Genomic DNA, 15,036 nt, shown 5'->3' with positions numbered 1-15,036 from the left:
TGACTTGTATTTTCTTTTACTATTCCCGGCATTATAGAAATGTTTTTTCTATAATAAAGTTTTAGACGAACCTCTTTATCCAAGAATATATTATACTAGAAATAGAACTAATTAGGTGCGATGACGTGTATTCCATTCATTTTTAACGTATGCTAACCTACGGGATATAGATAAATAATCGATATGGTATAAGATACCAAAAGAAATATAAATTTGTACTTATTATACTTCTTAGTACATTAGACAAGGAAAATCGAATCGGAAGAAATCTAATATGATACAAATTGTAAACTTAAACTGGCAATGGCAGTGTCGAAAATTATTTCATCACGAATCGCTGAATTAATAATGAACGTATTTAAGCATGAGAGAAGCGCCGCCGAACTAGCAGATCCGATACGGACCCGATCTACGTTCACAACAACAAGGATCGATAATTTTAAATGAATTGATCGCGAGTCAGTGTAGACGAATTTCGAGTGACAGGATTTGATAGATGTTATCCGAAATTGATCGAGCATAATCAGGACTCGGAGAATCCGATAAACATCCCTAAATTTAGGCCTCAACGGCGGTGACTCCGGGTCTCGAGGAATTCGATGGGCGTGAGTCCGGAGCGGTGCAGCCTAATAAGGTTAATCATCAAACTCGTTAATTTCGGTGCAAGCGTCTGCTAAGCGAGTTATAATAGAACCAATAACGATAATTCATTGCACGTGACTCGATAGATAGGTCTGCAGAAGTATTGGAATCGCCTGGATCGGCCATCGGAGCTGCTGGCGTTGAGGGCATTTCCGGCATCTTGAAGGTCTAGAAAGTGCTCGGGAAGTTTTAAAACATCGACGTGATCGTGCACTCTCCCGAGGACGAGTCCTGTATGTGTTCACGGTCCAGAAACGAATAATAGGATTTCATACTTTTTTAAAGACTTATAGAGACTTATAAATAGACCGACGGTTTTCATGCAAAATAGTTTAAGTCGCCACAGCAGTCGTTTAGGAAAGTCTGTTTTTCTCTAATAAGTTTAATGGGTTAAAAGTGCCTAACTCTTATAATGTACCTTATGTTTTTTAAATGCCACTTAAATGTACTTCCTTATAAATGCGAAAAATACGCGGTATACTTTTATAACGATTCTACAATAATTATATATAAATATGAAGAATTCTATAATCGGTCCATAATTGGAGTTATATGAAAAAAATGGAGGTCAATTTTGTTCCTCAAATTCCTATTTCTATTGCTTCGCAGGATCGAAATATTTCCTATTCAATATCGAATTCTCGTGGTATTTTTGCTAGTACGGTGACGGATAGGTTTAAAATGTTGAATATTCAATCCTTTTCAATATTTCGAATGAATTCTAAAAATTGTCACGTGTTTGTTCCTATTACATCGACGGAAATTGATGAAAACTAAGTATATTAAACAGAATCATGATATGTTTGTTATATAATAAATAAGTCAAATTGAAATTGTTGAACGCACTGTGACCTGTATTCGTTATTCTCTTTATTTCATTTTAAGTAATTGTTCGGTGTGTCTCTTTCTTTCACCGAATATAAATGCCCTCACCTGGTCCTCAATTATTCTGGATCACTATGCAAAATTAAAACTTTCTGCATTAATTAGAGGGAATCGGAACCCAGCGGAGATTTCTTCACAATTTTTATAATTGAAAATTCTTTTAAACCGCGTGCGGTTTTAAATTTTTCTTTTTTTCTCCCCACGAACGCGTGGAATCCATGTTCTATTTATAACCACCGATAAAGTCCATGTTTACATCCGACATTTTATTTGAACGCTTCTAATCAATTGCCGAGAATAAATTGCGAAAATACTACAAAGATGAAACAAGGATGTAAAAATTAATTGTTATCGTCTTTTCAAATCGTATTTAAGAAAAATATTAAATGGGACAGTTAAAAAAACGCGCAAAGATTTAAACACTCTCAATGCCGACCAAAAATAGTCTCAACGAGGCATACCAAACTTGTTCGCTGTGGTTTGGTACAGTTTCGGGAAGAAATTTCGAAAATTTTGCAAAACCTGATAATCGGAGGATTCAAAGAGAAGAAGGAAATAGAAAATGACACTGTTATTCGTTAAGAATATTAATAGAACAATATTTTCTCAAGTTTAACCGATATTGTTTGGTACAAACAGAATTGAACAAGTCTAAATACATCGTCAATGTACCAATTACATTTTCCACTTCTTTACAAAAATCTGTTTAACCATTTTCGAACAACCAGTTGAATTATCAAACCGGTGTTCTTATCAAAACACTGAAAACAGTCCCAAACCCTATCAAGGTACCTCTATCACCATAGAAAACTCCATCGATATAGACCATGTGATATGTTGAAATACTCACGGCGTTGTTTCTGCGGCGGGAGGCTATGCCTCCTCTTGCCGCCCCCAGTTTTAGTCTCTATGATTATCGGTCTTCCAAAAAAAGCAGCCTCGGTAATTGTCACTGAACCGGTTACAACATGAGCAAACCCTGACTTCGCCGTCACTACGGTTTTACTTCCCACTGCACTGGTGGGAATTCTTCGGGTCACAGTATAATCTCACTGGCGTGTGCAACGTGTGCGTGTTCTGTATCGCGTATCAGCTCATCCCCCGACAAGCCGACACGGCTCATTTAATAACACGTAAGAAAACCCACCCTTGACGCGCCGAGGTGCTCGACAGCGCTAATTACACGGCGTGCACATTGATTTATTGTCAGACACAAATACACGAGCGATGCCCGTTAACAAACAACCTTCGCCCCCATTTTTATCGACCCCTCGCGTTTCCCCGATTTATTTAGCATCTCGGTGGACCGGTTACGTAACGAGTCGCGAACGGTGGCCGAGACTTCGGCGGGCCTGACGGTTCTCGGTCGATCCGATCTCGCGGACCCCATGAAACAGGGCTGGCGAGAACCACTCCGGAACCACTCGAGGAACCGTTCCACCAGAGTAGAATCGAGGACGCTGATGCCTACGGTGCAGTCTACGGTGGACCGTGCCGTGATCTTCCCCGGCGCACTGTTAACCTATTTTCCCGGCGATTTAATCGACGATTGCACGATCGGCGAGACCGCGCGTGCTTTGCTCCGTGATCGATCGACCATCCGGACGGTTCGCCTAAACTGATCGGCGCCCGTGGCCTGGACGACTCCGTTTCGGGGCGGAGCGGTGCACGCGACGCATAGTCTAGGCCAGGCCCCCGTTCACGTGGGTAGTCACTATTATGAAACGGTCAGGCGATCGCCCCGTTGAATCGTGCCATACGATTCGAGCGAGTCCACTGATCGAACCTGAGTCAGCATCTCTCGTTTCTGCTGCTTTTTCTCTTTCTGCCTTCCGTAACTGGAGCGATCGGAATTTCGTGGGTGGTTCGACGTGTACACAGAGTCGAGTCGACGTTGTCCCGTCTACGCGTGTAGTCGGAGAGGTTCTCGCCGATGGTGGCCCCGGTGGAAAGTGGAGCTCGTTCTGTCACGAAACCGAGGAACTCGCCGGGAGATTGACGAGCGCAGCCAGCATCACCGGAGCACGCACGAGGAAAAGCTATTCGATGTACGACGATGCCGACCCCTGGACGATCGAAGCGACCGACACAGTCACTCTGCACGTGCGCACGGGAGCGGGGCTTCGCGCCAATTTCTTTACGGCACAATGCCTCTTATCGTTCGGCAATGTTACATTATGCAAAGATGGTACCCGGGATTTGTAAATTAAAGACAAGCCTCTTGTTTATTCGTCAACATTTATTTTCTCAGCTTCGAAATAGGCTCGACGGATTGAGAAGAAGAAAGGGTTTCGAAAGAAGTTCTTTCAAGGGTGAAATGTAGTCTAGAATGCGTCTCTTTTAGTGTTTAGTATTCTTTTGTGTAAAAAAATAGTCATCACTTGTACAGTTGTTATTATTTTGACAATATTGGTAGTGGTTCTTTTAATTTTTCAAAGATTTCATATTTTCAATTCTTGCATAGAAAATGATTGAATAAACTTTGTAATTCGAGTATAGATTATAATAAAAATTGCTAAAAGGTCAAACGAATTCTGTCGTATGATCGACATTAATAGATCATTTTTATGCGAAATAAATATCTGCATCGCTTGCAAAGAAATAGAAACTTTCTGCACGATTTGCATAATTCATAAATGAGCTTAAGATCGTCCAGTCGCAAATGAAATCAGGAAATATATTGAACAGTTTTATTCGACGAATAAACCAGAATTCAAACGAATAGAAACAAGATTATGGGAAATCGGGGGGAAATAAACGAGAGAAGAGCTAACCAAAGAAATTACGTTGCGCAAGAATTAGTGAACTAACATGGCGTATCAAAGTACGTTATAATTTATTTCTTGGGTTCAGGTACGGACAAAATGGCTTCGTATAAAATTTCACGATCGAAGGAATTTACTGGGCCAATTTTTCAGGCAAATATCCGACTTTTGGGTAAACAGCTATATTTATAAAGGACATAACGTCCTTTACGACGTTTTTACGCGTCGCACGGGCGTGACGCAGATATTTGTATGCGCGGTGGACTGCTCAACCCATTTTCTTCTGTCTTGCCTTCCCCTTTCGTAAATCATTTTCGCGGTAAGTTCGTTAGCTTCCATTGACGCGAGGGAATCGCGTTCGACGAAACTTCGCAAAGGAACCGCCGCACGCGTTTGGATTCGGTTTGGAGATCGTACGGCGTCACATTGGGAGCGTGAATTATTGCGAAAGCACAGCGCGCGTTTAACTGGCGGACGGTTAACGAAGGTAGCGGAAGATTGTACGAGGTTAAAAGTCAGCTTTGACGGTTAAGGGAAACAAGATTTAACATTCCCGGTGTCATGCGAGGCTAATTGGCCGTAGGAGCAGCGGGTCTCCGCCGTTTTAACGACGCTTGTTAATTGGAAAATAAACACATTAACGGCGCGTCCAACCTGGGGTTTCGTTTAATCACGAAAAAACGGGGGTTTGTGTTCCACAGAAAAATCACCGTTAATATTTAGAAGATTTTAAAAGATAGATATATTACAGTTTTACATAGACAGAAATTTATCTATAATACTGAAGATTCACTTCTAAATATGATCGCACCGCTAATAATTATATTAACTAACGTATTCTCGTTCGCGTTGCTGTAACGTAGCGAAAAAATTATACACGGCGATACTTACAATAGATATTTAGAGCTACGATAAAATCTGTATTATTATAAAAAATTAATTATACTAGGTGAATTATGTAAAAGTGTTATCGAAAATGCTAGCACTTGTAAATAAACGACGGATAAGTACCGTGTATCGTGAATGATTCTTTTTCAAGTAAAAGACAAAATAATATCGCCAGTTTGATCGTTTTTCACTGTATAAATAGTTACTCGTGTGTCACCTTAAAGTTTATCGATATTTTCGAGGAAAGAAGAATAAAAATACAAATATATAACTATACAAGACGAGACAAGAAAAGTATGATAGGACCATTGATCGGCGTTTAATTAGACGAGACTGTTCTGCTGGTAGCGGGTGACAATTTCAGTTTTCGAGTTTCTTTATTACAGGTAGTTATAATATAGCCGCCGCTGCTGTCCGTTTATCCGAGCGTTTCGTTAGTATTGAAAACATAAGGAAACTGGGTCGTGAATATCTGTTCGTCGTAGACGACGGAGAGCTAATTAAAGGACAGGCTACGTTTCAGGTCATAAAAATCGTGATTCCAGTTATACAGAGTAGGGCATTTAAATGAGAACAACTGAACATCTTCGTTATCTACAATCGCGTGAGAAAACTCTCTAGAACGAGGACAGACAGATACAAGGCGTTCCACCATTACCAGCCGGCTCGTAATATTGAAATTACAGAAAAATTTATCGATTACAATCCGAATACGATGCGGTGCAACGTTCGATCATCTATAATTATCGGAAACATGTTAAAATATTATCGTACATACGTAGAGAACAATCAAGTACGTTTAAAAGTTGTTTCGACGAAACGCAGCTTCCACTAAAGTTCATTGAGAAACATCTATAGTCACGTTCAAATTAAGGCCACTATGGTACACCGTCATATTTGAGACTTACTAATCATCTTTATGAAAGAATATAATATGTAAGTGTTTATTTACAAGTTGATAGAAGGACTTTTCCTATTCCCGTAAAAGTCTACTGAATGATCGAGATGCAAGGTGTTTCGTACGACTGTTCGATAAATCTCATAGAAAATTGCGTTATAGTAATATGGTCCCGCCGGATTGTTGCTATTAGACTGCGGATTTTTCGGGTTTTATAAACAAAATGTATCTACAGCATTTGCAAATACCGTTGGAATGGTTTCACGTTACTCAAATAATAATGAAGCGAAATAAATCTTTACGTAGCTCCGGTATCACTAATTTTGCATGAAAACCCACAGTCTAGTTATTATGAATATACTAGATAGGGAGCATGGTATAAAAATTTGTTACGTAAAATCAACGATCCAGGAAGTCGACACGAATTACCCTCGTTGCATCTTAATCATTCGTTCAATAAATTAAGTTCTCGTAATTACATCACAGTATATTGTACATCGGTAGATCAGTAAATAAGCACAAGTAAAACTCTTTGTCAGCGTAATGTTCCCCATGCATTGTTCCCCCTTCGGTATCCTATGCAATGTTGTTGAAAGAAGTCTACGTTAAAATTACCACTTACGATTATGAATCATCATTGTGTCAACAATACGCATTAAACGTAACGAAAGATATCATTGCTGCAACTCTCTTTTCCAAGTAAACATCGACCCCTTTGGCGATCGACGTCGGGGTCTTAAATTACAGCGTCGAACAGAAATTAACCATCTCTTTTTTAGCGCGCATTCAATCCCCGTATCTCGTTCGACACAGCAAATGTTATTCTAAAATTTCAGTTATTTTTTTTTTTTTCAGAAGGGATCACATCATTCCGAATTCAGCGCAACCGTTCCCTAGGTGTTTCTAGACTTGTGTGAAGAAAAAACAATTCCATCTCTGTCCCTGATTTCCTAGTAGAGGTTCGCGGAAGTATGACCGGTTTTTTTTTTCATTGTCATTAATTCAATATAACACGTGAAGTTCGGTACGCGAACGCGCAGTTGAACAAGAGACGATCGTTTCTGTGGAAGTAGAATGAACCGCGATCGACGAAACGTTTCGAATCGAAGAAAATTTTATACCCACGTGTCTGCCTAATGAATCGCGTTTACTCGGTTTCACGCGGACGACCGTGGGATAAACCATCGGCGTGCCGAACACGATCAGGTCAATTCTGACCGAATGGTTCCACAGAAACGATCGTCACGTGCATTTGTTCACAGCTATTGACACGACTTGCTGGACCCGCACCACATAATCGACTTACTCTAGCACGAGGAGTCGATTCTTCTCCTGTCGCACCACGATTAACTCGAAACGCCGTTGTATGTTGAGGTACCGCGTGCACCGTTTCGTTCGAACGGTGAAAAGTTCCCGCAATTTACAATCCCAAAGTACTCTACAGTCTCATTTTCCATTTGGAATTCTCAGGATCTTCTATGAAAGTCATTGCTACGCACGAAAATACAAAATTCGAGCTTGACAACATTAATCATGCATACTCGAGCATTCCAACTCTCACATTCATTCGCGAAGCAGTTAGCCGGTAGTGTTCACTTCAGTTGCACCAACACCATGAAGTAGGTCACCATAGCTCCCAATACCTGAAAAATTGTGCAATTTTTACGTAAATTTGTCTCTCTTTTCTCTCACTGAACATACCGGAGACTAAAAGCGACCGACTGAATTTTATTCGACTCGAAAATAGAAAGTAACCGTTTGAAATAATTGATTTTGGACCGTCATTTTCGGCACCGTTATTTAACGATAAAGGTAATATTGATTCATTCGAGACGAAACGATCTCAAATAATAAATTATTTCATCGTTTCTTGATTTCAAATCGATCGACACAGTAAGTTCAGTGTTAATAAAATTTCACGTTGCTTTCATAGCAAAGATCATTTACAACGTTCTACATTTATTGACTTTGAAGATTGTTTCAAATATTGTAGTACGAGTCGTTCGAATGATCTTGCAATCGAAATACGTGGTCTTACCGAAGCAAAGAGATCTAGGGACACCGTGAAGAACTTCGCCCCCGAAATTGACATCGCTTTCTGACACTGCTGACACACTATTTGTACGAACGTTTTAGCTTCTTCTGAACCGTCATACCAATGACACGAGTAAGCAGCTTCCATCACCGATGAGCTCTGCATATAAAGATCAATATTTTAATCATATTAATATTAAAATTTTTCAAATTTTTTAAATTCTTAATAGCACAATTAAGGTTGTTAATGATTCATGCTGACTTGGGACTAGGAATTCCTTAGAATACATATATCGACGTATATATTTATATATTAATAAAGGTTTAGCTAAATTTTCATGGGATCCTCCATTTTCCAATTTGTGCTCATAATTTGGTGGTTGCACAAAAAATTCTCTAATAGCATTAACTAATTTTTAAAGAGTTAAATAAATTTTGATCGTATATCTTTTGCTATCTGTTCATCGTATCGGTAAAAGTGGATATGTAATATATTGATTGAATTGTTGCATGTGCTCCAGAGAACACAAAAATGGCGAACTTTATTATCAACTGTACGTACCTCTTCAATTAGACGGTTCCCAAATATGCAGAGCATGAATACCTGACCGAGAGAGTAGAGCAAATATCCGATTACCGAGGCCGAGTACACGTTAATTCCATTGATCTACAAAATACGTAAAAATTTACGTTTCTTGCGCAGTAGATTGAAACAGATGAAAAGAATATTTACAATGTCTGACACTAATTGTCATATCATACGCAGTCGATGTTTATTTTAGTTGTTGTACGATTACTCACTTTGGTAGCTTGGTAAGCCAGCAATGTTAATGTGATGGTGGTTGCCAACATGTGCAGCAGTAAAGCGATACCGTACGCGTCTCCAACTGCAGTAACCAGCCTGAAATATGAGAAAATATAATATTTATTTACTGCAGTATCGTCAGTAGATAATAATTGAATAACGGATTTCATATGTTTCTAATAAAAATAAAATTTAAAGTAACGACATCAGGAATTTAAGAATTCGAATTATTAGGTTGGTGCATATGAAATGTCGGATTTTTAAGCGAGTATATAAAACTGCATATCTTTTTTCAAAAGCTATTGATTTAATCAAAATGTGCCCCATTTGTTTCAATACACTTATCCCAACGCGAGTTTAATTCATAAATGTCTGTCTTCAAGAAATTCTTCAAGAAATATTCCATATCAGAGTTTATTAATTCGAAAGATCAGAATTTGTTTAAGACAGGCATTTCTGTATCGATATCTTGTTGAAAAGGGTGTAGTAAAGCAAACGGGCCATATTTTGATTAAATCAACAGCTTTTGAAAAAAGATATACAGTTTTATATATTTACGTAAACATCCGACCAACCTAATATTTTCATTTTACTAAAACTACTAAAGAAAGAAAGGAATTTTTATTTGACTCATGTTTGTTGTAGCGGTTGAAAATATTTTTTGTTTGAAATAAAATTTCAAGATTACGTTAAGGTTATGACAATTACAATACTTTAGCGACAGTAAAATGCAAAGAACTGGATCGATATAAAATATAAAATTAAAAAATTCATATTAAACAACTTCATGTATCCACTCCACTAATGTAAATGCTTCATTTTATTTTTAAATTGAACGATTGTTTAAAAATTAAACGGTTTAGAAAATCATGACAAAAAAGTTTTATTGCTATTACAAGTTAAAAAAGAAAATATGATACTTGTAAAGTCATTCGCCAGTGTTAGTGTCGCTATTCGAATCGTAAATGGTTAAAAAAAGTTTCCGAAGCATTCCCCATCGGAAATACAACCATTCGAAACCCAACAAATAGGTCTTCGTTCGGTAAAGAGTTCAAATGCGTGCAACCGGTTCTTTTACTTTCAGTTTCCTCAGTATAGTTTTACTTTCGGTGGATCCTACGTGACTAAGTTTCGTGTTTGGCACAGTAACAGGTGCGGTAACAGGTTTTCGTGCATACCACGAAACGGCGTCCCTGTCTCAGGTGATCGCGTTGAGGTCGAAGGGTAAACGTCAATCGCGTTTCGACCGGTATCCGTCGTCCGCGAGGGGGGGAGAAAAAAAAGGAACGTGTGAGTACACGTGTTAGACATGTATACCGGCGTTCACGTGAACGTGAACGTACAACCTCTGAATTGTCCAATAAATTGTCCAGTCCACACCGTACGTCCCCAGTTGCGGTCAATATCGCGCTCTCTTAGAATAAATACTTCACCACCGTGGGAATACACGCATCCCCCGGTTTCTCCGTTACCGAAGAATCTATAGGAAACACCACGCGATGCCTCGGTTTTCTCTGAAATTTAGTTCGAGCCTTAGACGATCGTGCCCCGACTTATCTGTTTTCTGCTGTTTTCAAAGATTCTCCGTTCTTTGAACTGGCTGAATCCGATTACTACCGTTTCGCCTTTCCAATCGACCGTCTCGTGATAATTTCTAGACCTTTTGGCAACGTTTCGACGATTTTATCTCTCGTTCGTATTTTACTTTTTTTTTTGGGCAATTCCATGCCCCTCGGATTTTATTGATATTCGCGTGGCCTGTTCTAGAGACCTAATGATTTTACAGGGAAAACTGGAGTTGAAGCTAGTGAAATTTTTAAAATCAATTCTTTTGCTCAGAAAAATCACACGACATATATTATATATCATGCAGAATGTATACAGAAAGTATTTTCAAAAACGGGATCATGGTTTTTGACGAGAGAGAAAAGTTATAGTTATTTGAACTTTCTTTAATTTCATTCAATATAAATATATATGATATAAAAATATCATAACATGAAACGTACTTTGTACAAACAGAAACAAGTCAAATGCTTATGAAATATGAACTACAAATTTTGATTTCATTTTACACGTTTTTTAAGAAGTATGAATTTAAAGAACATAAAATCGTCTATTTTATAAGATCATAGAAGCTTGTAATGCAATTTTAAATTACATATTTTATAGATGACTTTGAAATTATGTATGAATTTATAATCAAAATTCTAAATTTGCGTAGAATTATATTAAAAATATTAAATTTCTTTGTGTACTTATAATTAATTTGTATATAGAATGGTCAATAAAATTTATAGTTGAGCATAATAGTATGAAATTGTAGTTTTTCAATTATTAGCCTGACTCATGGAAATTAGTTTCACCAAGTATTTAATTAATGAATTTTTAAAAGCCGATAAACCTTAGCACAAACTGCATCGCTTTTTTCCGTGTGCAATGTCGCGACAAGGTTATCTCGCAAACAATACTTTAATCGCTCCAACGTCCGCCAAAAAATACTATCGGCCTTGAATAGTTCGTCCGCGACAGAAATGAAATTCTGCCGGTCGTAGTAATAACGTAAGGTTGCACGAGTGTTCGTAATACGTTCGCAACTGGCGGAGTCTTGCATAGAATCGATCATGGAAGCCGAAGGAGCTTAAAAATCCATTTGTGTTGCTTGATACGAAGGTAAAACCTCGAGTAAACAGAATATTGACTTTCCACGCGCTAGTGTTCAACCGCCGGAAATTTCCGTTATTGAATTATTTATCGAAAATGCAACTTCCGCTGGATACAGTCGTTAACCTTATGAACTACGCCAACTATAATATTGTCACGGTACCGGTGTGTTTGTTAAACAATAAAGTAAAAAGTGAACGGAACAACCAGAAAATGATAGTTTGAACTACTTTTCGAATGCAACGTCCCCCTTATCAGAAAGTAAAAAGTATATCGTACATAAGTCGTAAATAAATCGTGTTGCAGCAGCGTTAAATGAAATCTTCAGTTTGTATTGTTATAGAAAATATTGATATGAAATGTGAAATTAAGACAAAGTACTAGATCATCGAATATTGCGCGAGATTATGAAGTGTATTTGTATAATAATTGTAAGATTGAATATAAGAATATTTGGCTGCAGTATTTTACGGGTCAATGAACTATATTGTTTATAAAGTGCCTCGTATGGATAATTTAGGCACTTTGTTGCACTAAACAACTTGGACAATAATTTTTCATATAAATCGTACAGAAAACATAACACTTGGGAACCTTCCAATAATGTTTGCGATTGTTAGACTCTGCCAATTTGTTTTTCATGTTTCATCGAGATCAAAAGGTGCCGAGGTCAACTCGAATAGAAGCATCTTCAAACAATTCGGATCGAAATGTGTAATTCAAAAGACGAACGTCTCGGTTTCGGGACACAACAAAGTATTTTGATAGCAAACGCGAAAGTGTACGGGCGTAATAAAGTTAGCGTATTCACGTTTGCATCTGGCAGAGATTATTATCCTAATGGAAGTCTCTCATTGTTAGGTTCGCGAAAGCTGGAGGGGACTTCTCATTGTCGCCGTAGATTACGTTTCCATGTAGAAGTGAACTCCGACTGGGAATCGAAATGGGAAACTAGGTTATACCGTCGTCAAGGCGTCCGTCATGGTGACGAACTTCGAAATTGCGACGTGCCGTAATTTGAGCCTGCTAATTGTGAATTAGCCAGCAATTTCCGAAACTTTATTTTCAGTTGAGCAATATAAAACCCGTCCGCCGTTTCGATACTCTGTTCGAACAAGTCGTCCGATCTTCTCGAGAAGGGATTTCGTAGTATTGATACATAGAATTGTGTTTCGAAGAATAAACAAAATAATAAATAATAATAAACAAAATAATAATAAACAAAAATAGAACAGGCAACTACCATTACGCCACGGATTTACGAAAAATAATAAATGTTCCGCATCCCGTGCAAGAAGCAGAAGACACTCGTGCATTTTCATAACTCTCCGATAAGTTTGATAAGTTGAAGACAATGTATTGCAACCTCTCAATTATTTAAATTTTATTACTTTAAATTATATCTGTTCGTTTTTTCTAAAAATGTATAAATTTCTCAGTGCGAGTATCACATAGAAAAATATACTGCAAATTCATTAATATAATTTTAAAATCTGAATGTTTATCATTATATATATTTTTTATAATACTATCCGTATCGTATTGAATTTTAATTTTCTAAAGATATTATTCAAAATTTGTTAAATCCCTAAACATTGTCACTAAAATTTGATAACATTTGGACGCAGCAGTCTATCAATATAAATCTAATATCAAATAATATGACGAAAGGGAGGAAATAAATATATTCAAATATAAATAAATATATAATTCTTCTTTTAAATATGTGAAAAGAAGTATTAAGAATATGGCTGATATGTACAATATTCATACGAAAAAGAAACTTCCCAAACGGACATCATTCTTGGTTGAGTGACTTTTGAAGCGTAAGCTTAAAAAACCAAGTTTTGACAATAGCGGACAGCACAAGCATTAAAATAAGTCCAATTACTCACCTCACGATGTGCTTGTGCCTCTCCACCCAATATTTGATTGCGCTTCGGACCAGCATTTCTTGATTTTTCGTCAATCCGTTCGGCCCGATCGTTCCGTTATACTGTCCACCAGCATTTCCTCGGAAAGTCGCCGCGAAATCTTGCCGATTGTTATAAATCCTTCGGAGATCCATGTCCAACATACTGTCATTATTCGATGGTGTGACCGGTGGCGGCGCATCGATATCCGCCACCTGTTTCGCACTGCTAGCCTAATGGAAAATAATTTTCATATATAAAGTATATAGTCATAACGTAAACTGTGTAATTTTATATAAAACTTCGGTTTTTGCAATCGATGCAGAACAGTTTTATTTAACATGACTGCAGTCTGACTGTTACGGATAAAAGTGCAATAATTAAAGAAAGTTGAAAATAAATTTGTTATAAAGACTTAAGGGTTTGCATCAAATCACTGATGATAATTTCACCGACAACGTCTTAACCCACACCACGTGACAATAACGTTTTCATCGACACTCATCTCACCGATTATTGACTTTCGTATTTACCTGGCAATCGAACTGGATGACTATCAATGGCATGTAAACGTAAAGTCAATACCGGTGATTTCACACGTGTCGACGAAATCGTTGCCATTCGAACGGTGTTAATTAAGAAACAACCGCTAATTTAATCAAATCCCTTAACAATGTGAAATATTTTTTGTAACACTTCGAAATGTTTATTATCCCAGTCCCGTCAACGAATAAATATTTCCCCGCATAAAAATTGTGTCACTACGAGTGTCAGCGCTGATTTAAATCATTAATTTTAATTAATATTTATTAATACGAAATGTACTGTTTTTGCGTGCTGTGTCGCGTACAACACATAAATGCGACGCATTGCTAATGAAAAATAATGACCGAACGCGAACTTACTTTGAACAATTCGCCGCTGTTCGGCACGACAGTGTCCAAAGTTGCGCTGAACTCCATCAACGGCTTCATGATGTTTTTCAGGTGCTGGATTTGCTCGCAGGCGAACAGAAGGAACGAGCAGAAAAGCGAGTCGAAAAGATTCGCGTCCAACATGGAGAATAGGAGAAAGTAGAATTGGAATATAAGCGTCAGTATGTGCGCCATTCCGTGGCTGGGATTGTACGGGTACCAAGAGTAAAGCATGAGTCTTGGCACCTAGTCAAAACAGAAAGAAAACGATCGTCTTGACCCTGCAAATAATTCGTACGACGTGGATGGTAACCGTTCGAAAGGGCATAGCGGATTAAGATGGTCAAAACTGCCCTTAGCGATTTTTCAATGAGTCATAGACCGTTCGATAGCTGACCAATAAAAACTCATCCGTGCAAAATTTTAACCCTGTAACTTGTCCGTGAGGGTAGTCACAGGGTAAATTAGATTTCGCGGTTTTCCGGCATTTTTCCACCTTTAGCGGCTTTCTAAAATTTTGAAAAAAATGTGGCTTATTTCAGACATCGAGCCGCATATTATAGAAGTTTTTCAGATTTTTAGGTTGCAAACTGTGATTATAAAAAATGAAAAACCCCCAAAAACTCGG

General features: G+C 37.9%; 1 protein-coding gene across 2 annotated transcripts in view; it reads right to left on the bottom strand.

The window, feature by feature from the left end:
• Window positions 1-6,244: 6,244 nt before the first annotated feature.
• Window positions 6,245-15,036, bottom strand: part of Orco (odorant receptor co-receptor) — a 12,497-nt gene continuing 3,705 nt past the window's right edge. For both annotated transcript variants that reach the window (XM_078196337.1, XM_078196338.1), the window contains exons 4-9: window positions 14,400-14,654; window positions 13,477-13,727; window positions 8,914-9,013; window positions 8,675-8,779; window positions 8,117-8,272; window positions 6,245-7,721 (exon numbers count right to left, since the gene is read on the bottom strand). In XM_078196337.1, coding sequence (XP_078052463.1) covers window positions 7,671-7,721; window positions 8,117-8,272; window positions 8,675-8,779; window positions 8,914-9,013; window positions 13,477-13,727; window positions 14,400-14,654 — 918 coding nt within the window. In that variant the 3' untranslated portion in view covers window positions 6,245-7,670. The remainder of the gene's footprint in view (window positions 7,722-8,116; window positions 8,273-8,674; window positions 8,780-8,913; window positions 9,014-13,476; window positions 13,728-14,399; window positions 14,655-15,036) is intronic.

This window comes from Augochlora pura, chromosome 2 (genome assembly GCF_028453695.1).
Source record: "Augochlora pura isolate Apur16 chromosome 2, APUR_v2.2.1, whole genome shotgun sequence".
Taxonomy (NCBI): Eukaryota; Metazoa; Arthropoda; class Insecta; order Hymenoptera; family Halictidae; genus Augochlora; species Augochlora pura.
This window is presented reverse-complemented; position numbering and strand designations above follow the sequence as displayed.